Raw genomic sequence first — 23,402 nt, 5'->3', positions numbered from 1 at the left:
TCCAACTATCACATTCTTATCTTTCAGGCTCACTCTGACTCTAATAATCCTTGGATCCCACCAGGATCTTCAATCCACTTTTTTTTTTAATGTCACTCACCCTTTTTTTTACTTATTTCCCACCTACCTATTCAGTTTGTTTCATGGTCAATAATTAAAACCATTCCCTTGCATTCCCCCTCCCCCACTGTTCCTTTATTGCATTTTCAGTTCATTTTACTTTCTTGGCTAAATTGTAATCCTAGATTAAATCTAGATCCCTGCCTCACTGCAAGCATTTCTACATTGAACATAGTTAGAGAAAAAACACAACCATGCTTACTGGTTTCCCTTTAAATTCATGATCACTTCCTCAAGGGGCCCTGATACTGTCCAGCAACCATATCAAGTATCCCTGCGCTATTAATTCTTCCATTCTCCTAGAGGGCTGTTTTATAACAATACCTCTGTCCTCAAACATCTAGCATCTCTTTTCAAGTCCTTATTCTTAGTTGATTATGTTGCTTCCTGTTTCACTAAGAAAACTAAAGCAATCAGGGGCACAGCTTGTCTCAATTGGTAGAGCATGTGACTCTTGATCACAGGGTCATAGGTTCAAGCCCCATGTTGGGTATAGAGCCTACTTAAGATTAAAAAAAAAAAATATATATATATATACATATATATACATATATATATAAAATAGAAGAAAACTAAAGCAATAAGGTGATTTTCACAAGCTTCCACAACCACATCTACTCTTCATGTAATTAAACCAATCACTCTGCCACGTCTATTCCTATGAGTATATTTTTAGCTAAGAACAAACCCTGCCCTTGTGCCCTAAATCTCGTCTCCTTTATCCTACTTGAGAATATTGTTTCAGTAATTCTGCCCTCCCATGTGATGAATTTTTGCTCCTCTAGTAGATTATTCTCACCCACATATGAACATGCCTTTATTTTCCCCCATCCTAAACCCTCATAACTCCTTTACCCCTCAGCTACTACCTTGTTTCTCTTCCCGTTTATAGCCTAACTCCTCCAGATAATCATCTCTTCTGTTTGTCTCCTATTTATCTCCCTCACTGTCTCTTGAACTCACTCCAAGAACATTATCTCCTTACCATGCTACCCAAATAGCTTCTACTGTTGGTGTCCTCCATGTTGGAAAACCTAATCAGTCATTTAGTGCTCATTTACTTGACCTAACGGCAGTATTTGTCACAGTTCATTAGTCATTCTTCTTTTGAATAATTTTTTTTTCACTTGGCTTTTAGGAATCTAGACTCACTTGATTTTCCTCCTTGTAGCAACTAGAGTGATTTTTTTCAGAAAGGACTTTAGATCATGTCATAGCTCTGCTCAAAACACTCCAGTGATTTCCCACCTCAGAGCACAAGCCAAAGTTCTTAAAATGATCTAGGGGCCCTCTATATCTGCCTCCCTCTCTTGATCCCTGCTGCTCTCCTCTCCTCCTTTCACTCCGCTTTCTCAGCTTCAGCTTTGTGGGCCTACCCACTGTTGCTTGAACAGTGAAGCTCCTTCTTACTTCTGAGTCTTTGTACTTGGTTTTATCTGGCTGAAATGCTTTCCCCTAATATATTCATTGGCTTCCTACTTTAATTCTTTCAGGTCTATAATTAAAGTCTCCCTCTCAGTAAAGTCTCCCTTGCTTACCCTGTCTGTTCCTGCATCTTTTTCCAAACACCATACTTCATATTCTTCTCCCCTACTTTACATTTTTTCTTTTAATACTTATCACAGAAGACATACTACATATTTTATTAATTTGTTGATTTTATCATCTTTGACAAGAATGTAAGCTCCATGAGGGCAGGATCTATTTCTTCCTATTTTTACTGCTGTATCCCCAGATCCAGGAGGACAGCTCTTACTAGTACATAGTAGTAGGCATACAATATATAAATGTTGAATTCATATGGATTAAATTTATATGAATTTCATGGATGGAGGGGTGAATGGATAGATGATTGGAAAAGGAGGGTTACAGCTCTTCATTTCTCTTGGTTTGTCCTTGCAAGTTCAGATATGTGTCATAGGTTGAGAGTTGAGAAACAATTCTCTTGTCAAATTTATGGAGAAGAGACTTCCTGTACTATTTTTTCTCTTAGATTAGAGAGGGTTGTGGTATATGGTGTGTGGTATCTGATTCATCCAGCAGATTAAAACATATTGACTTTTTGATAGGTCTAAAATTATGAAACAATTCTTCCTTTCAAGGTAATTTAAATAAAGCTTACTCTGCTGACTTAAGTACTTTGAGGGGTGCCTAGTTGGCTCTGTTGGGTAAGCATCTGCCTTTGACTTAAGGTCATGATCGTGTGGCCGTGGGATTGAGTCCTCCATCAGTCTCCCTGCTTGGGTGGGGAGTTGGCTTCTCCCTCTGCCCCTCACTCTGGCTTGTGGTGCTCTCTCTTTCTCTCTCTCTCTCAAAAATAAGTAAATAAAATCTTAAAAAAAATTAAGTACTTTAATACCTTAAGAAACTCTGTGTAACTTAATACAGAGGAAATGTCTTTCTTCTTTCACTTCTCCCTCTCTTCCTCACTTCTTTCTTTCCTTCATTTATTATATACAGACAGCATTGTGTTTGGTATTGTGAAAATAATCCAAAGAATGATAAGATACCCTTCCATTTCTTTCAGTCCATTCATGAAATTTAGATTATAGTTGATATAAAAGATATATGTGATAAAAGTACAAGGCAAATGATTAATGCCAGTTGAATAGTGAAGACAGTAACAATGGTGAAGTCGGTGTTATACCAAGTAGTCTAGAGGTAAAGATTGAACTGGCTAGAAAAGATCTAGAAGAGGTTAATTCAGTGGATTGCTGGGGAAATCTGCATAGCCATCTAATGTCTTCTGAAATGGATATTTGTCACATGGTTTCATTTTATTTTAATGTGTTTTGAATTCCAGGAATGTTGGACATATCACATTCAATAATAATTAGGATAACTTTTCAGAAATAAGTGATTTTAAAGTGCTGTCTCTATGAGAATATTAATACTTGCCATTAAATGTCACAGTATGAAAATGACAGGTCATTGCAACTAACAGTGTAGTATAACTAGCAATGTAATAAATAGCACATCCAATGTGACTCAGATGGGGGGTATAAAAATGTGAAAATGTGGGGAATTTCTAGATGCTTGGTATGTGATATGGAAGTCTCTGGTTGAAAACAAGCAAGCTAAGGCATCTTTTGTTTGCAATACCATTTTTTTGAGCAGCAATATTACAGGGTGCTAAAGACCATGGGGCTTGAGTTAGGCTGCCTAACTTCAAATTCTGACTCCACTATTTGTTGGCTGTAATCTTGTGCAACTTGATCTAAGTCTTTATTTTCCTCATTGTAAAATAGGGGTAATAGTAATTCCTTAAGAGATATTTATGAGGAATAAATGAAATAATTTATGTCAAAGTATTTATCATAGTGTCTAGTACACAGTAAGCATTTAGTAGCATTGGTGATTGCTGTCATGTTAGTAGTTCTGCTTCTCTGGGTTTATCTGAATAAATAAATATAACTGGATTTTTCTGCTTTTTATGTCATTCGAATTTGGATTTCTCTATTTCTTCTTATACCACAAAAGGTAAAGTTAAGGGACTGGATGAACTCCTGTGAATTACATTATACTAACTGTTTTTTTTCCTAGCTTTTGCACACATACCTATTCCATATTATGCTGTGAGTGTTACAATACAAAGATAACTTCAAGTAGATAAATATAATTAAGTCTCTTAAATGGGCATATGATTTTTTCTTTCTTTCTTTTTTTTTTTGGACAGGAAATCCTTTTGTGCTATTGGTCATTCGTACTTGTTCATCAAGGCCATTGAGTCCTCAAGGGCAGAATTTACTGCTAAACCGAAAAATGGAAACTAAAGTACCTTTATTCTGCCAGGTATTTTTTTGAAATCATTTCTAAAGACTCCTTCCTCCTCTTCTTTTTTTTTTTTAAATTAGTTTACATTAAAATTTTTTTTATATTATCTTACATCCTTAACCAGTAAGCAGATTCATAGAGCAATATAGTTAGAAGATCTTGCTTAACAACTAAGGTAACTTCTCAGGTCTTTTCATGGGCATATGCTGAAACTTCTCATCCCAGCCATCTATGTAGTGTCAAGAGATCTGAGGTGTATGATGAGAGTATTTTGGGGGTAGGAACTGGGATAATTTTTTCAGGAGAATAAAGGATTTAAACCTACATGAGAGGTTGTAGATGACATAATTAATGATGTGGGAATCCAGACGGTAATATAAAAGATACCAAGTTTCTCTAGCCTTCTTATCTGTGATTCATGGGGTACTCTTATCCATTGGCCAGTATTGTATCAAACAAAAAACAAACCTGAACTTAGTAAGGAGAGACTTTATTCGAAAGGATTATTGTGAGAGGGAAAAGGGACTATTTATTGAAATAGCAGGAGGAGGGACTATTAAAACAGGGAGAAAGCTGTGACCAGAAGATCTGCGAACATCTCAAGGGCTAGGCAAAAAGAGCTTTTTTTTTTTTTTTTTCCCTTAATAGACAGGAGTCAACAAGGCTAGGAAGAACTGGATGTGGGGAAGTGGAATGAAAGAATGGCATGATTGGATAAATAGATCAGAGAGTATTTTAGGGGCCAGGAGGAAGAAGAGAAGCTTAGCCAATTTTGGCTCATAAGCATTTTGCTCTGATTAGTCAGTGGGATTAAACATTTTGACTCATCATGCATGAAGGAAAGAAAGGGAATTTTGGCTTTGTCATAGGTAAACAAGGTGGTCATCTGTGAGTTTTATCTAAAGCATATGAGGAAGGGTTCTTTGCAGTAAGCCATTTTCCAGAAGACAAAAGGGTGAGGGGATCCCTTTAATTTTCACTGTTTTCTGGAAGCATAGGACTCAGGTAGAACTCAGTGCTGTCCAGTGAGAGTCTTACCCTTTTAAATTTATGCTTTTAATGGATTTGGTGCCACCAGGTAAGACATGTATCTATACTATAATCCAAAACAGAACAAAACAAAAAACCCCCAAGGCTTCTTGCGAAGTACCAAGGTTTGTGATATACATATTAACCTGTTCCACCTTTTTATACCTAATTCTTTGTTGATTGGGCCCTCATAACCTGATTTTTTTTTTTAAAGATTTTATTTATTTATTTGACAGAGAGAGATCACAAGCAGGCAGAGAGGCAGGTAGAGAGAGAGGAGGAAGCAGGCTCCCTGCCGAGCAGAGAGCCCGATGCGGGGCTCGATCCCAGGACCCTGAGATCATGACCTGAGCCGAAGGCAGCGGCTTAACCCACTGAGCCACCCAGGCGCCTCATAACTTAATTTTGAAGATGAATTCTTAAAATTAAAATAATTAACAATGTTAACATACCATACCTGTTTTGTCTTCCATAGGCTATATAGTTTATACTTCTTACATCTTTAATTAACCATAGAGTTTCAGAAGTTGTTTCATTTTCTCTATCATCAAAGTTTCTGTTCACTACTTGACCACTTTTGTGCATCTGGTCTTTGATGACAGGTTTTTTGCCTCTCTTTTTTAGATCTTCCTCTTTTTAGTTTCCTGGTTTTTCTTTTGAGTCATTTTTCTGAATGCCTCTAGGAAACTTTTCATCGTTCCTAATAAACACCTTGTTAAGGCAGCAAATCAGATTGCCTTTTTATGAAGCAAGTTGTTAAAGGTGTGCCTCTGTTGTAAGACAAATATATGCAGACCCTATAAGTCACTGAAGTAGTTCCCTTCATTTCCATTTTATGCAGAAATAGAAGTTCCCTAAACTCCTTTGGTGATCTACTTTATAAATTGCCTGTGTTAATTTTTCAGGGGTTAAAAACTAATAGACCTTAGATCAACTAGTTGCATTCCAGTTGTTTTAAGCAAACAGCCAGATTTCAAAAGAGTTTATTTCTAACTTCATTCCTCTTTTTCTAAACATGTTCATTGCTTCTAGGCTCTAGTTTCTTTTTTGTTGGGGGGGGGCTATCTATTTAGAAGTAATATAGCTGCTTTTTTTTTCTCAATAGATGTTATTTTTTCGAGCTGTTTTAGATTCACAGTAAAATTGAGTGGAAAGCCCCCATACGCCCCCTGCCCCTATGCTTTTCCAGCCTCCTCCAGTATCAATATTCTACACCACAGTGGTACTTTTGTTATGGTGAACCTACCCTGGCATATCATTTTCACCCAAAGTCCATAGTTTACATTGGGATTGACTCAGTGTTGTGCATTCTATGAATTTGGAAAGATGGATAATGACATATTGCCATTATTATAATATCATATAGAATAGTTTCACTGACCTATGTATCTTCTGTGCTTTGCTTATTCAACTTTCCCCACCCCTCCTCACCACAGGCAACCACTGGTCTTTTTAGTCCGTGTAGTTTTGCCTTTTCAGAATATCATATAGTTTGAATCATACAGCATGCCATCTTGACAGTTGGGCTTCTTTCACTTAGTGGTACACATTTAAGGTTCCTCTACATCTTTTCATGGTTTGACAGCTCATTTCTTTTCAGTGCCAAATAGTGTTCCATTTCCTAGATGTACCACAGTTCATTTATCCATTCATCTACTGAAGGTCATTTTGTTTATTTCCAAGTTTTGGCAATTAGGAATAAGGCTGCTATAAACATCTGTGTGCAGGTTTTTGTGTGCATATAGGATTTCAACTCCTTTGGGTAAATACCAGTAAGTGCAATTGTTGCAACATATGGTAAGAGTATGTTTAGTTTTGTAAGAGACTAACTGTTTTTCTAAGTGTACCATTTTGCATTCCCACCAGCAATGGATGAGAGTTCCTCTTGCTCCACATCCCTGCCAGCATTTGGCTTTGTCAGTATTTTAGATCTGGGCCATTCTAATAGATATAGTGGTATCTTGATGTTTTAATTTGCAATTCCCTAATGACATGATGCCAAGCATCTCTTCATGTATTTGATATCTGTATATCTTCTTTGGTAAGGAGTCTATTAAGATCTTTTGCCTTTTTTTTTTTTTTTTGAGAGAGAGCATGTGCCATTGGGGACAGGGGCAGAAGGAGATGAAGAGAGAGAATTCCAAGCAGGCTCCATGCCCAGGATGGAGCCTGTTGTGGGCCTCAGTCTCATGACCCAAAGATCATGACTTGAGCTGAAACCAAGAATTGGGTGCATAACCAACTGAACCACCCAGGCACCTCAATCTTTTGCCTATTTTTAATTTGGGTTGTGCTTTTTCTTATTATTGAGTTAAGAGTTCTTTGTATGTTTTTGAATATACAAAAAAAAAGCCCATTATCAGATATCTTTTATAAATATTTACTCTCTGTCTGTGCCTTGTCCTCTTACCCTCTTGAGAGTCTTTAATGGAGCAGAAGTTTTTAATTTAAAGAAGTAAGCTTAAAGATGCCTTAAAAACTAGATTCAACAACCCTTAAATACATTCATGAATGCTGGGCATTTTATAGCTGCATAATGCACTGAAGATAGTTGGTGGCATTTAGAATATGTACCTAATCTGGACTAATGCACTAATAATTAAATCCTTTTATTTATTTATTTATTTATTTGACAGAGAGAGAGATCACAAGTAGACGGAGAGGCAGGCAGAGAGAGAGAGAGAGGGAAGCAGGCTTCTTGCTGAGCAGAGAGCCCGATGTGGGACTCGATCCCAGGACCCTGAGATCATGACCTGAGCCGAAGGCAGCGGCTTAACCCACTGAGCCACCCAGGCGCCCCCAATTAAATCCTTTTTAATAAAATTCTTTTGGTAGCATCATTTTAGAGAAAATATTGATCTACAATGAATGATTTTACCCAGAATGTCATATTTAATTTATATGTGGAAAGAGAACATAGTTGACTATGGATCTTGGTTGCTCCCCAGGCAGAAGAAAATATCAGTTTATCAGATCATGGCTGTAATTCATTTGCAACCAACCTGTCATCAAGACATACTGATAACAAGAAAGATGTCAAGTTTTCTAAAGCAACGCAGAAGAGAATTTCACATGAAATTAGGGATTTGAGACTAGAACACAAAAAAATGTAAGTTAAACTTTGAAGTTAGTTGAATTATACTTCTGTAAGTTTGAGAGAATAAAAAATGTAGCTCATAAGTTCTCCTAATGTATTAAAATGTAGAGGATCATGCATATTTGTGGCCATTCATTCAGAGGTATAGTTTTAATTCCTAGATAGCCATTCTCTTCATTTTTTTCTCACTTCTCTCACAACTTTGTGGAAACCTATAAGCCATCATAGATTTCCAGTTATAGGAGAGCAATTATCCATATGTCTGTTAATTTGTCTTTAAGTAATATATTTAAATGTACTGTGTGATAACATATGTTTACATTGGGAAATGATTGACACTTTTTACTCATTTCACATATTTACCTCTTTTACTTATTTATTTTTGGTGAGAACATTTAAGTTCTACTCTCTTAGCAAATTTCAATTATGTAATACAGTATCATCAACTATAGTCATCATGTTATACATTAGACCCACAGACCTTATTTATCTTTTAGCTGAAGTTTTATAACCTTTTACCAGCCTCTCCCTATTTTTATTTACCATACCCCCAACCCCTGGAAACCACCATTCTACTCTCTGTTTCTGTGAATTTGGCTTTTAAAAAAAAAAGATTTGAGAGAGAGAGCATGAGCAAGAGAGCATGAGCAAGGGGGAGGGGCAGCAGGAGAGGGAGAAAGAGACTCCCTGCTGAGCATCTGGTAGCCCAATGCTGGACTCAATACCAGGACTCCATCCCAGGACCCTGGGATCATGACCTGAGCTGAAGGCAGGGGCTTAACTGACTGAGCCACCCAGGTGCCCCTGAATTTGGCTTTTAATAGATCCCACATGTAAATGAGATCATCCAGTATTTGCCTTTCTCTGTCTGACTTATTTTACTTTACATAATGCCCTCAGGTCCATCCATGTTGTCACAAATGGCAGGATTTCCTTCTTTCTCATGGCTGGGTAGATTCCAGTTTTTGTGTGTATGTGTGTGTGAGAGGGAGAGTAATATAACATCTTTAACCATTTATTTGTTGATGGACATTTAGATTGTTTCCGTATTTTGGCTATTATGAATAATGCTGCAGTGAACATGGGAGTGTAGTATCTCTTTGAGATCCTGTTTTCATTGCTTTTGGACATATACCCAGGAGTGGAGTTGCTGGATCATATCGTAGTTACATTTTAAATTTTTTGAGGAAACTCAACAGTTTTTCATAGTTGCTACACCAATTTACATTCCCCCCAGCAGTAAATAGGTACTTCCTTTTTTCCACATGCTTTCCAATACTTGTTTTTTCTTGAAAATAGCCATCCTAACAGGTGTGAGGTGATATCTCATTGTGGTTTTGATTTGCATTTTCTTGATGAGTGATGTTGAGCACCTTTTCATGTACCTGCTGGCCATTTGTGTATCTTTTTTGGAAAAGTGTCTATGCAGGTACTTTTTAAAGTGGATTATTTGTTTATTTGCTATTGAGTTGCATGAATTCCTTGTGTATTTTGAATATTAATTAATCAGATATGTGGTTTTGCAAATATTTTCTTTCATTCCATGGGTTGCCTTTTCATTTTGTCAATGGTTTCCTTTGCTGTGCAGAAACTTTCTTGGTTTGATATTATCACATTTGTTTATTTTTGCTTTTGTTGCCTTTGCTTTTGGTATCAAATCCAAAAAATTATTGCTAAGACCAATGTCAAAGAGTTTACTGCCTATGTTCTAGAAGGGTTGCTCTTTCTTTCTCAAGATTGCTTTGGTTCTTTGAGGTCTTCTGTGGTTCTATACAAATTTTAGGAATATTTGTTCTATTTCTGTGAAAAATGCCACTGGAATTTGGATAGGAATTGCACTGATTCTATAGATTACTTTGGGTAGTATGGACATTTTAACAATATTAATTCTTCCAATCCACAAACACAGAATATACTGCCACTTAATTTGTGTCTTCTTCATTTTTTTAATTAATATTTTATAGTTTTCAGTGTCCAGATCTTTCACCTCCTTGGTTAAATCTATTTCTAAGTATTTTAGTTTCTGATGATATTGTAAATGGGATTGTTATCTTAATTTCTATTTCTGATGATTTGTTGTTAGTTTATAGAAATTTCTGCAACTGATTTTTGTATATTGATTTTGTATCCTGCAACTTTACTGAATTTATTTATTAGTTCTAACAGGTTTTTTTTTTAAAGATTTTGTTTATTTATTTAAATAAAATAAATTTTAAAAAATTATTTATTTATTTATAAACAAATAAAAATAAAAATTAAAAAAAATTATTTATTTATAAACAAAAATTTATTTAAATAAACAAAATTTAAAGATTTTGTTTATTTATTTGACAGAAAGAGTGACAGTGAGAGAGGGAACACAGGAGGGGGAGTAGTAGAGGGAGAAGCAGACTTCCTGCTGAGCAAGGGAGCCTGATGCAGGGCTCTATCCCACGACTCCAGGATCATGACCCATGCCAAAGGCAGATGCTTAACGACTGAGCCACCCAGGAGCCCCATTTCTAACAGTTTTTTGATAGAGTCTTTAAGGTTTTCTATATAAAAGATCATATCATTTGGAAATAGAGACAGTTTAACTTCTTCCTTTCCATTTGAATGCCTTTATTTCTTTTTCTTGCCTAATTGCTCTGGCTAGGATTTCAATACTATGTTGAAGAAAAGTGGTGAGCGTGGGCACCCTTCTTTTGTTCCTGATCTTACAGGGAAAGCTTTAAGTTTTTGACTGTTTAGTATCATATTAGCTCTGGCTTGTCATATATATCCTTTATTGTGTTGATGTATATTCCTTCTATGCCCACTTTGCTGGGATCTCTTATCATGAAAGAAAATGGAACTTTATCAGTTTTTTTTTTTTAAAGATTTTATTTATTTATTTGACAGAGAGAGATCACAAGTAGACAGAGAGGCAGGCAGAGAGAGAGAAAGAGAGAGGGAAGCAGGCTCCCTGCTGAGCAGAGAGCCCGATCCCAGGACCCTGAGATCATGACCTGAGCCGAAGGCAGCGGCTTAGCCCACTGAGCCACCCAGGCGCCCACTTTATCAGTGTTTTTTCTGTATCTTTTGAGATGATCATATGATTTTTATCCTTCATTTTGTTAATGTGGTTATTTGGAAAAACCTCAGTTCTCCTATGTTTCTCCTTTACTATCATACTACCACCATACTCATAACACTTCTGACACCCAGATGTGTGGTATCCTACACTAAGCTATTCTGTGACACCAGTTGGATGTCCTGCAATTTAACTCAATTCTAATACTATCTACCTAGAGATAGCATCAGATCTCACAGGTTAGTTGGCTCAGTCACATGAGACTGCCTCCCCCACATGCACTTTATATGCCAATCTCAAGTAGTAAGTTCCCAATTTCCCCATAACTTTTGTTGGATTTAGATACAAATCAGAGGTTCCCATGACCCTTCTTTGAGTTTAATTAATTGCTACAACATTGCACAGAACTCAGGGAAACACTCATGTTTACCAGTTTAGTAAAGGATATGACAGAGTATACAGGTGAATAGCCAGATGAAGATATACACAAAGTGAGATTTGGGAGCGTCCCAAGCACAGGAGCTTTTGTCCTCTTGGAGTTGGGGTGTGTCACCCTCCCAGTTTGTGGATGTGTTCACCAACCCAGAATCTCTCCAGAGAGGGGGAGAAGAGCTGGAAATGGAATTAATAATTGATCGTGCCTACATGAGGAAGCCTCCATAAAAATCTCGGCAGTATGGGGTTCAGAGATCTTCCTTGTTGGTGTAAACATCCACATACCAGGAGGGCGATGTATTCTAACTCCAGAAGAATAGAAGCTCCTATGCTGAGATCCTCCCAGATTTTGCCATATGTGTCTCTTCATCTGACTTTATCTGGATCTTCTATCATATATGAAAAATAAACTTGTTAACATAAGTAACTATTTTTCTGAGTTCTGTGAGCTCTTCTGGAAAAGTAATCAAATCCAAGGAGGGCCTTGTAGTAGGAATCTCTGATTTATAACTTATCAGAGTTGTGACTCCACAAGTAGGTTGGGGGCAGTCTTGTGGGACTGAGCCCTTAACCTGTGGAATCTGACAGTATATTCAGGTAGATCATGTCAGAATGGAGTTAATTTGTAGGACACCCAGCTGGTGTGGCAGAGAATTGCTTCATGGGATGGGGGGTACCTCACACATCTAGTGTCAGAAGTGTTGTGAGTATGGTAGTAATGTGAGAGTAAAGGAGAAACAGAGGAATGGGTTTTCCCTATACTGTGCTGTATCACATTTACTAATTAGCCTATGTTGAACCATACTTGAATCCCAGAAATAAATCCCACTAGAGCATTAATTAATGTTTATTTGGTTTGCCAGTATTTTGTTGAGAATTTTTGCATCTATGTTTATCAGGGATATTGGGCTGTAGTTTTATTTTCTTGTTGTGTCCTTTTCTGGCTTTGCTATGCTGAGACTTATGCTGGCTTCATAAAATGAGTTTGGAAGTGTTCTTTCCTCTTCAATTTTTGGGAAGAGTTTGAGAATATTTGGCATTAATTCTTTAAATATTTAGTAGAATTCACCAGTGAAGCCATCCTGGACTTTTCTTTGTTAGGAGATAGATACTGATTCTATCTCCTTACTAATAATTAGTCTTTTCAGATTTTCTGTTTCTTCATGATTCATTCTTACATGGTTTTAGAAACTTAGAAATTTATATATTTCTTCTAGGTTACCTAATTTGTTGGCATATAATTATTCATAGTAGTTTCTTATGATGTTTAGTATTTCTGTTATCAGTTGAATGTCTCCTCTTTTTTCTGATTTTATTTATTTGAGTCTTCTCTTTTTTTCTTAGTCTAGTAAGATTTGTTCATTTTGGTTATCTTTTTAAAAAATAAGCTCTTAGCTTTTTTGATCTTTTCTATTGTCTTTTTAGTTTCACTTGTTTGGCTCTAATCTTTGTTATTTCCTTTCTTCAATTAACTCTGGGCTTAATTTTTTTCTTTCTTCCAGTTCCTTGAGGTATAAAATTAGGCTATTTATTTGAGATCTTTCTTTTTTCCTTATATAGGCATTTATCTTTATAAATGTTTCTCTTAGAACAGCTTTTGCTGCATCCAGTAAGTTTTGGTATGTCATGTTTTCATTTACTTTGTCTCCAGATGTTTTTTAATTTCTCTTTTGATTTTCTCTTTGACCCATTTGTTGTTCAGGAACATGTTTAATCTCTACATATGTGTTTTTTCCCAGTTTTTTTCTTGTAATTAACTTATTGTTTTATACCTTTATGGTCAGAAAAGATGCTTGATATGATTTCAGTCTTCTTAAGGTTTTAAAGACTTGTTTGGGGGTGCCTGGGTGGCTCAGTGGTTGATCTCAGAGTCCTGGGATTGAGCCCCGCATCGGGCTCTCTGCTCAGCGGGGAGCCTGCTTCCTCCTTCTCTCCCTGCCTGCCTTTCTGCCTATTTATGATCTCTGTCTGTCAAATAAATAAATAAAATCTTAAAAAAAAAAGACTTGTGGCCTAACAATTGATCTATTCTAGAGAATGTTGCATATATGCTTGAGAAGAATGTGTATTCTGCTGCTGTTGGATAGAGTGTTCTCTATATGTTTGTCCCTATAGGTCCATCTGGTCGATGATGTAGTTGGAATCCAATGTTTCCCTTTGTCTTTCTGTCTTGTTGATCTATCCATTGTTGAAAGTGGGGTATTGAAGTGTCTCTAAGTATTGCTGCATTGCTGTCTATTTCTCTCCAGATATATTAATACTAGTTTTATATATTTCAGTGCTATTATGTTGGATGTATAAATATTACAATTGCTTTGTCCTTTTGATTAATTCATCCCTTTATCATAATATAATGACTTTTTTGTTACAGTTTTTGACTTAAAAACATGTATTGAAATTTATTTTGTCTAAAGTAAATATACTACCCCTGCCCTCTTTTGGTTTCCATTTGCATGGAATATATTTTTCTATCTCTTCTCTTTCAGTCTATACTTGTCCTTAAAGCTGAAGTGATCCTCTGGAGGGCAGCATATATTTGAGTCTTTTTTTTTTTTCTTTTAATCTATTCAGTCACTCTGTCTTTTGATTGGAGAATTTAGTCCATTTATATTTAAGGTAACTGTTGATAGGTGTGGACTTACCTTTGTCATTTTGATTGTTTTCTGGCTGTTTTATAATTTCTTTGTTCCTTTAGCTTGCTCTCTTCCTTTGTGATTTGGTAATTTTTCTCTAGTAATATACTTAAAAAAAATTTCTTTTTTAAATTTTTAAGTAATCTCTACGCCCAATGTGGGGCTTGAATTTACAACCCCGAGATCAAAAGTCACATTCTTTCTTAAAAAGCGAATCTAGTGTAATGAACTCCTTTCACTTTTTTTTTTTTTTTTTTTTTTTTCTTTAAAACTCTTTGTCTGTCTTTCCATTCTGAAGGACAACTTTGTGAGGTGGTGTATTCTTGGTTGGCAGGGTTTTTTTTCCCCTAGCACTTTGAATATATCATACCACTCCTTTCTGGCCTGCAGGTTTCTGCTGACAAATCTGCTGATAGTCTCAGGGGGATTCTCACTATTCCTTTGTGTTAGATGACAAAAGGCAAGGAAGGAATGGGAGGTGGTGGAGTGTTCCTTTACTTTATTTTATTAACTGTGTAAAATAGGTTAACACCTGGGGACACACAGTGCCCTAGAGGAAGTGCATGTCTGGGAAAGGAAATGTACACATGAGCCTGGAGCATCTGGTGCTACAGAAATAAGGAAACTAATAAAGACTCCTATCAGAGATGCATCAAAAGGACTCAAGAGCCTACTTAAAGAGACTCCCACCATACATGTGACAATTAGGGTGTCAATAAGGGTAATAATTACAAGGAAGTAAGATGAATTTAATATATGTAAATCCAAGGGTACAAAAATAGTATAAAAATTATTTTGTCACTAATGGAGGATACAAGTGACCCAAGTCATTGTTATGAAAAGTGGTAAATAAAGGAAAAGAATAAAGTAATTATCCCACCTTTCTATATGAACTATACCACTGAGTAACCAAATAATACCCAAGAGGAAGTTTTTCTTTATAGAAATATCTAATGAGTGAAGAAGGAATGATCGTTTTAGGTATAAATATTTTATAGTCCCTGATGATTTGCTGAGTCTAGTTATTATGTATAAGTATAGAGGCTAATACCACAATTAGAAAACCACTTGTTACATTATATACCTCCCAGTGGAAAACACCAGCATCTGTATGGTGGTTTTACTGAAAAAACAAATAAAAACTGTGAATCCTATTACATCTTTAAAATCCTACAACCAGAGATGCCTGCGTGGCTTCATCAGTTAAATGTCTGCCTTTGGCTCTGGTCATGATCCCACACGGGGCTCCTTCCTCAGTGGGGAGCCTGCTTCTCCCTCTGCCTGCCACTCACCCTGTCTGTGCACTCGTTCTCTCTCTTTCTCTCTCTCTGTGACAAATAAATAAATAAAAATCTTTTAAAAAAATCCTACAACTGTGGTAATACAATTAGCAAAATCTAGACTGGGAAATCTATAAGACAAATTGCCTGGAAATGATGATCTTGATGATGATAAAAGACATGGTAGGAGAACCTATAGATAAATGGAGATTTAAAAGACACATCAACAAACTGTAATGGGGACCTTATTGAATCCTGATGCAAAGTGTTAAAAATTTTTGATATTTATGAAACAGTTGGAAATTTGAACACTGACTGTGTTTGGTAATATTAAGAAATTATTGTTAATTTTTTGGGTGTCATCATTGTGTTCCAAATATATTTAAAAAAACACCTTTTAGAAATTCATACTAAAATTTTTTCACATGAAATAATATAATGTTGGAATTTGCTTCAAAATAATAAGAAATGGGAGTATCTGGATGAAATAGGATTGCCCATTATTGAAGCTGGGTGATGGGTACATGGGAAAATCATCACATTACTCTACTTTTGTATATGTTTGAAAAGTTCTGCAAATAAAAGATGAAAAACAAAAAGTAATAAAAAAAACTAATTCAGGAATTACTCCATTTTATGTGCATTTTAGGAACGCAACATCAGTATTCCTGTGTGGAGAAGAAAAATTCTCTGATTTTTCAGGAGAAGAAAATGTCAAGAGAGAGAAAACTTTACAAGGACAATTGCATACTAAAAGGACTGAGGTAAATTAATGATCTGGAAATACTTATTTTACTTTTGAGTGTTGCTTTTGGCTTTCAGACATTGCATATCATTTTAGTTCAAGTATTGAAATGTCACAATCTGAAATACTTCCACTTCTTCCTCTTCTCCCTTTCAATCCTCCCCCTTTTCCTCCTTTTCTTCTTCTTCCTTTTTTTTTTTAATATAACAAAGAACCCCTTTCCCCCTTTTCCTCCATTAGACTTTCATTTTTATGAAATAAAGGTGCTCTCTGTTAATACTTCCGGTATTATAACAATGACCTAGTCATTCCTTCACTGTGGCAGCATAAATTCAGTCCTGGCCTCCAACTTGCTCTGTGTATGGTCTTCTCACCTGTGTTTGTATCCTAGGTCCTGTTCTACTTTTATAAACACATCATTGTAGATCTCATTTTGAGATCCTTGACTTTGTTCCATCTGCAAAGACCTTTTACCAAATAAAGCCACATATATGTTCCAAGGATTAGGATATGGGCATATCTTTTTGTGGGGCTGCCATTCAATCTACTACATTCACTATATGATGTACTTAGATACACTCTCTTTTGTCTGGATAATTTCTCCCATCTGTTTTCTAGTTTTTCTTCCTCTAGCTGAATCTAATCTGCAGTTTAACCTGTCTATTGAGATATTAATTTCAGTGATTATATTTTTTACTTCTAGAAATATTATTTATTATTTTTTTAAATCTGCCTTCTGTCATTTTCTTTGTTCATGTTCCATAGTTGTTTCAAGATTGATATCTGATAAACCTAATATAAAGTCCTTGGGGATCTAAATCTGCTGTTTATTGCTTTGTCTAATTCTCACTCATTAACTTATATCCTTATATCCTATTTATCAAACTATATATTTGATCTAAATCTGTGGGAATCTCATGATGACTCTGGATTTAGAGTACTCTCCTCCAGGAGAATTTGAATTCACTCCAGCCCTGCACTTTAGAGTTGTTACAAACATGGAACCACTTTAAATGAATTTTTTGGTTTCTATTTTCCTAGCCCATGTATTTAGTGTAGATTTGAGTTCTGTACTTATGTGTGGGTAGACTGTAGCTATAACTAATCAAGAAGAGTACTCTCTTTTCTCTCTCTTTTTCCAGCCAAGAGCTGAGACAAAGACAGATTTTATTCTGCATAGTTCTGTTTGGGATAAATTGTTTTGTTTTTGTTTTGCTATTCCCCCCCCCCCCCCCCCCAGCCTATTCTTGCTGGTAACATTGCCTTTTGAAAATTTTGGCTCTATGTGGGATCTCAGTACCAATTCTTACCAATCTTATATGTTTTCAGAGTCTTCTTTCTACATCCTGCATGGTCTTAGAAAGACAAGGCTCTAGATTCCATGTAAAATTGAAGACACCTACTATTATAGTCCTCATTTTCTAAAATGACGCTTTTCTATCTATCTAGCTACTTGCCACTTCTGAATCTTGTTTATACGTACATGTTAAGTGGATCATTTTCTCAATCATAAGGATAATTTAAAGCATAACTACCAGGTGCCTGGCTGGCTCAGTGGGTTAAGCCTCTGCCTTTGGCTCAGGTCATGATCTCAGGGTCCTGGGTTCGAGCCCTGCATTGGGGTGGGGGTGGGAATCTCTGCTCAGCGGGGATCCTGCTTCCTTCCTCTCTCTCTGCCTGCCTCTCTGCCTATTTGTGATGTCTGTCTGTCAAATAAATAAATAAAAGTCTTTTGAAAAAAAGCATAACTACCTATGTTATTTGGTGGTGGTTTTTTTTTTTTTTTAAGATTTTGTTATTTGTGTGTGTGAGAGAGAGCAAAAGCAGGGGGAGCTGCAGGCAGAGGGAGAACCAGGCTCCCTGCTGAGCAAGGAGCCTGATGTGGGATTTGATCCCAGGACCCCAGGGGATTATGACCTGAGCCAAAGACAGATGCTTAACTGACTGAGCCACCCAGGCATCCCACTACCTGTATTATTTAAATAACTGTTTTGCTCATATAGTCAGAGCCTATATGTGTAGTCTAGAATTTGGTGGTCTTGTCTTTACTGTACCATAGATTTGCCGTGCTTTGTAAATCAGTTATTATAAACAGAATATTAATATTAATTAGGAGATGATTTAGTTGCATGCTTAGAAAAATGTGGCTTTGCAAAAAAATATTGTATAGTTTTATTTCAGATTTTAGTATATGTAAACTAATTTCCTTATGAAAAGCAATTTTACATCAATGAGGAGCTTAGATATGATATGAGGTGCCTACCTTTTAAGAGGTCTGTGATCTCAGGCATCAACATTCTTGTATTTGGCTCTAGATCGCCTCTTCCTCAGTGAAGCTGTCAAAGGAGAAGATGACCAGGAAAGAAAACTCTTTATTCAAGTTGCCGAATCAGTACAGCGTTCAGAAGATTTTACCACCCCTTTGTACATCTTCCTCAATTATTCGGTATTTAAGTCACTGTATTTTTTTACCCTAAATATTGCATTCAGATTTTTTTTTTCTTTTTTGGAATCATCTATCCTTTCCACATATTTTGCATACTGCAAAATAGTTTGTGCAAACTAAGACTATGCTATAGGAAGGGTGATGTAGAGCTGAGCCTACTGTATATGGAAATGAGAGGCTTGGACTCGAGTCCTTATTGACCTCACATGCTAGCTTAGGCTCTTGTACAATTCACTTTGTATCCCTGGGCCTCAGTCTCCACATCTGTGCAAGATTCTTGTACTAGATGGACCCTTGAGATTTCTTCTAACACTAACATTTTATGATTTCATTTTTTATGCATTATGGATTAGATAAATCACCTTTCAAAAGGTTTTACTGACAAGTGTGGAATCTGGGATTCTTGCTATTTAAAGATATTCCTGTTTTTCCTTACTATAATAAACTCTGAAAATTTGCTGTGACTTGAATTAAGAGTAACAGCCAAATGATTGTGGGTGGTGGGTACTACTCACTGACTAGGGTAAATTTTGCTCCAGAGAGCACCTAAAAGAAGCAAGGGGGGGATTCTGGGATGAAGAATATATAATTCACTATCACTTAGAAAGTTCTTTAAGAAAGGTTGTTATGGAGTAAGACACTGGAGACTCTCAAACCATTGATAGGTTTATTAATATTTTAATGGAAAAATGGCATAAATATTGTGTGTGTGTGTGTGTGTGTCTGTGTGTGTGTGTGTGCGCACACGCACACTATTTTGCTTTGTTTTTGTGCTGCTTTCTAATGTGGCTGTTTCTTTGACAGGAAAAGGGAAATGATTTCTAGCCTCTACAAGACATTATATAATGAAGAACCTCAAAGAAACTTATACTCACAAGAATTAAGTGGTAATAATAGGTTCTAGAATTTCTTGAATTAATTTCCTGATTGTGTGCTTAATAGAAATTGTTTCAGTGGTTAGTATCCCTTTCTTTACTCCTAATGGCATATAATATCAATTAATATTACATGATATGGCAAATGCTGTAGCCTGTGAGCAAGGCATAAGTATATTAAGTATTCATGAATATCTTCTGTCGTATTGATGAGATAGGCAAAATATAACATATGTACTTATTCTAGTTCAAATTATTTGGGGAAAAAGTCTGGATATTACATCCAATGAATGTATTAGTGAGCATTGGAGTCACTGATTTTACTGGGATTTAGTCCTTGGTATCTTAATATTAAGAATCATAGTACCCTTCACTTCTTGACACTGAATTCTTCCATATCTTGGGTCTCTCCTCTATATTTATGGAGTCATTTGGCATATTTTCCCTCTTACCTTAACTCTGGTCATCATATTAGGCCTTTTTAAAAAAGTAATCTCTATGCCCAATATGAGGCTCAGACTCACAACCTCAGGATCAAGAGTTGCATGCTCTTATAACTGAGCCAGCCAGGCACCCCTGTATTAGGCATCTTTTATCTCCCATTTTTATTGGGATATAATTAAGATGAAGCACTGTATATGTTTAAGGTGTGCAGCATATTGACCTGACTTACATATATTGTGAAATGATTACCACAATAGTTTATTTATATCTATCATCTCATATAGATACAGAAAAAGGAAAACATTTCCCTTGTGGGGAGAACTCTTAGGATTGTAAACATCCATAGCCTTCCCTATTTTCTCATCTGGAGAAAATGCCCTTTCACTTCTGAGTTTCTTCATTAATTTTTTTCTACTTCCTCAGGGACTATGTCACTTTTTAAAAAAAGATTTATTATTATTGAGAGAGAGAGAGAAAGAGCAGGGGGAGGTGACAAAAGCAGAAGGAGAGAGAGAGAGAATCTCAAGTAGACTCCACACTGAGCTGGATGCTGATCGGGGCTATGTCTCACAACCCTGAGATCATGACCTAAGTGGAAACCAAGTCGATGCTTAACCAGTTGAGCTACCCACGTGCCCCAGGACTATGTCAACTTTATACTCTGTTTTTCCAAGAAGCTTCTTCAAAGAGTTGTTTTCCTTAATTACATATTTACTTCCCATTTCACTTTACACCTGGTTTCCATCTCCAATACCCTATTAAAACTATTATTAAAGTCAGTATTATCAATGTTTTAGTCTTTCTCTGGTATTTAGCACTGTCATCTTGCATCTCTTTTTCTGAATATTACGTGTTGTATCCACTGAACTAAATTCAACTCAGCAGACATTTTTTGAGGATCTATCCTGAGTTAGACACTGGCACTTGAAGAATGAAAAATCTTGCCCCCTAGAAGTTGACAGTTTAGTGAGGGGTATTAACATGCAAACAGTCACAATACCAAGAGCTTTGACTGAGATCCATACCTAGTGATATAGGAGCGTGGAAGAGGGATTTAACATTGCCAGATAAAGTTGTGGGAGCCTTTATGATGTCAATTTTGCATGACTTTCTTATAGTTTCTGAGGGTTCTTTAGGAAACTTACAGATTTGGAGGCTATTCACAGAGACAGACCTAAAAAAGTCACAGATCCATTTTAAAGCAAAGGGTTAGAACACAAAGACTTTTGCTACCTTCGTCTTTTTGGTGATTATTGTTGTTGTTTTTCCTTGAGTGAGGGTGTTGCAGGGATTAGGATAGTTATTCATTGGAATTAATTAACTGTTTTTGGGGTTTGTGTTTAGCACTTCAGAAGGCCTGTAAAATTTTCAGCAAAATCCAGAGTGGTAAGATTTATGTGAATGATCTGCCAACGATCCATCACACGTTGAAGATTTTTATAAGTGACTCAGAAATGCAAAAAGCTCTAAAGACTATTGATATTGATGGTAAGTTTATGTTTTAATTACTTACTTAGAGTCTGTAAACATAGATATAAATGATACGTTGGTCCGATTAATTGCAATCATAAGAAAGCTAAGCTTTATAAGTATGTTGTAAAACTTCTTTTGACATTTATGGTATGAGATTGAAAGTTGAGCCTCAGGTACATAATTGGATTCTTAATTACTGCATTAGATTATGACATACTTTCATCAATTTTGTTATTTTAAGACTCTTAATTTTTGCTAATTGCATAGGATAGGGATGGGATAGGGAAAATTTCTTAAGGCAAAATGTTTGAGTATAAGAGAACAGATTAATATATTTATATTAAATTAAGAACTTTAACTTATCAAAAGACACCTTAAAGTAAAAAGATAAGTTACAAACTTGGAAACAATTGCAACTCACAGAACTGGCAAAGGATTAGTTTATAGAATGTGTAAAGAACTCATACAAATCAGTAATAGAATAGAAAAATGGGTAAGATACATGGACAAGTATTTCACATAAAAGAAAATATATATAGCCAATTGTCATATAAAAATATGTTCTATCATTAGTAGCCAAGGAAATGCAAATCAAAAACTGAATAATTTCATTTAAAATCACCTAGAAAAGTAATTTTTCTTTTGTAGTCAGTGTCCAGTACTTTAATCAAAGAAGTACATAATAGAGAATTGATTACCTTTATAGACCATTCTAAGCTTGTTAGGGAGGAGAGACAAGCTTAGAATAAAAATGGAATAAATAAGTTGAAGGGGTGGCCAGAAATAATATAAATTCAGTATACATAAATGCAAAGTAATACTCTAAGGTTGAAAGCACCAAGCTGTTCAAATATAAGATGTGGATTTATCATTATAAAAGATTTGTGGATGGAAATCCTATGAGAGGAATGGACCACCCATAGAATGTTACTAAGCAATCTAGTAGTATTGAATTGAAAAGTTGCAATAGTGCGTATGTATCCAATCTGTCCTGCTATCCAAATCATCCCATCATTTTTTGAGTGTCTACTGTAGACAGCTTTCAGAAGGTATAAAAATAAAATGATATAAATAAAACTTTTAGAAGAGTTAAGAAGCAGCTCTATTTTTTTATGACATGTTTATTTATCCATATGTTAATTTTCTTGGTGATTTTTTTTGGAGATTTATATTAAAATAATTATTCAAAGTGGAAATAACTTCATTCTCTAGAAGAATATAAAGAAGAAAGTAAGGAGAATATAAAGAAGAAAGTAAAACTTATGTGTAATCCCACTACATAAAGGCAAACTTTGGTATTTTTACATATATTTTTCTAGGATTGTCCTAAGCATGTGAGTGTGTGTGTTTGTGTGTATGTGTGTAAATGTGGTATACACACAAGCATGAACACATAATTAAAAATATACATGGACTCATATGCATACAGTTTTGTTACCTTTTTCGGTTAGCATTATAGTTAGTCAACTTTCCATGCCTTGGATTTCTAATAACAAATATTACTAAAAACCTTAAAAATTTCACATTCTTTGACATAGCAATTTCAGTTTTAGCTATCTTTTGTCTGATGGGAGAGAAAACAATGCTTGTAACTGTAAGAATATTAGAAATAATTTATACTTATAGAGATTATTTGTTATATAGCTTATTTTTCAGAATAATTTGTTTTGGTTTTTTGATCTATCCCATAGAATAACTCACAGCCATTTAAAAAGGCAATATGGACCTATACTTATTTATATGGAAAGTTGACCAACATACAATGTTACATTTTAATTGGTCTCAGGTTGATTAATGTGAAATTACCTCTAAAATTTTTGCTGTAACAAGTAATGCTACAAAGAATGTTCTTATTCATAATTCTTGCACATCTGTGTAAATATTTTTATAGGATAGATTCCTAGAAGTGAAGAAGCTTGGTCATAGGATATGCATATGTCATAGGAAAATGGCTTATGTCAAATTGTTATTTCATCCAGCTTTCTGGAGATATAATTGA

At 35.5% G+C, this 23,402-nt stretch overlaps 1 protein-coding gene across 1 annotated transcript in view; it reads left to right on the top strand.

The window, feature by feature from the left end:
• The window catches only part of EFCAB13 (EF-hand calcium binding domain 13), a 136,794-nt gene that overhangs the window by 3,257 nt on the left and 110,135 nt on the right, over positions 1-23,402 (top strand). Inside the window, 6 exon segments of the mRNA XM_047707365.1 lie at positions 3,797-3,912; positions 7,872-8,032; positions 16,070-16,184; positions 18,481-18,611; positions 19,416-19,498; positions 21,275-21,418. Coding sequence (XP_047563321.1) covers positions 3,883-3,912; positions 7,872-8,032; positions 16,070-16,184; positions 18,481-18,611; positions 19,416-19,498; positions 21,275-21,418 — 664 coding nt within the window. The 5' untranslated portion in view covers positions 3,797-3,882.

The sequence above is a fragment of the Lutra lutra genome, chromosome 16 (genome assembly GCF_902655055.1).
Source record: "Lutra lutra chromosome 16, mLutLut1.2, whole genome shotgun sequence".
Taxonomy (NCBI): domain Eukaryota; kingdom Metazoa; phylum Chordata; class Mammalia; order Carnivora; family Mustelidae; genus Lutra; species Lutra lutra.
The sequence above is the reverse complement of the archived record's forward strand: the minus strand, read 5'-3'. Positions and strand labels throughout refer to the sequence as shown.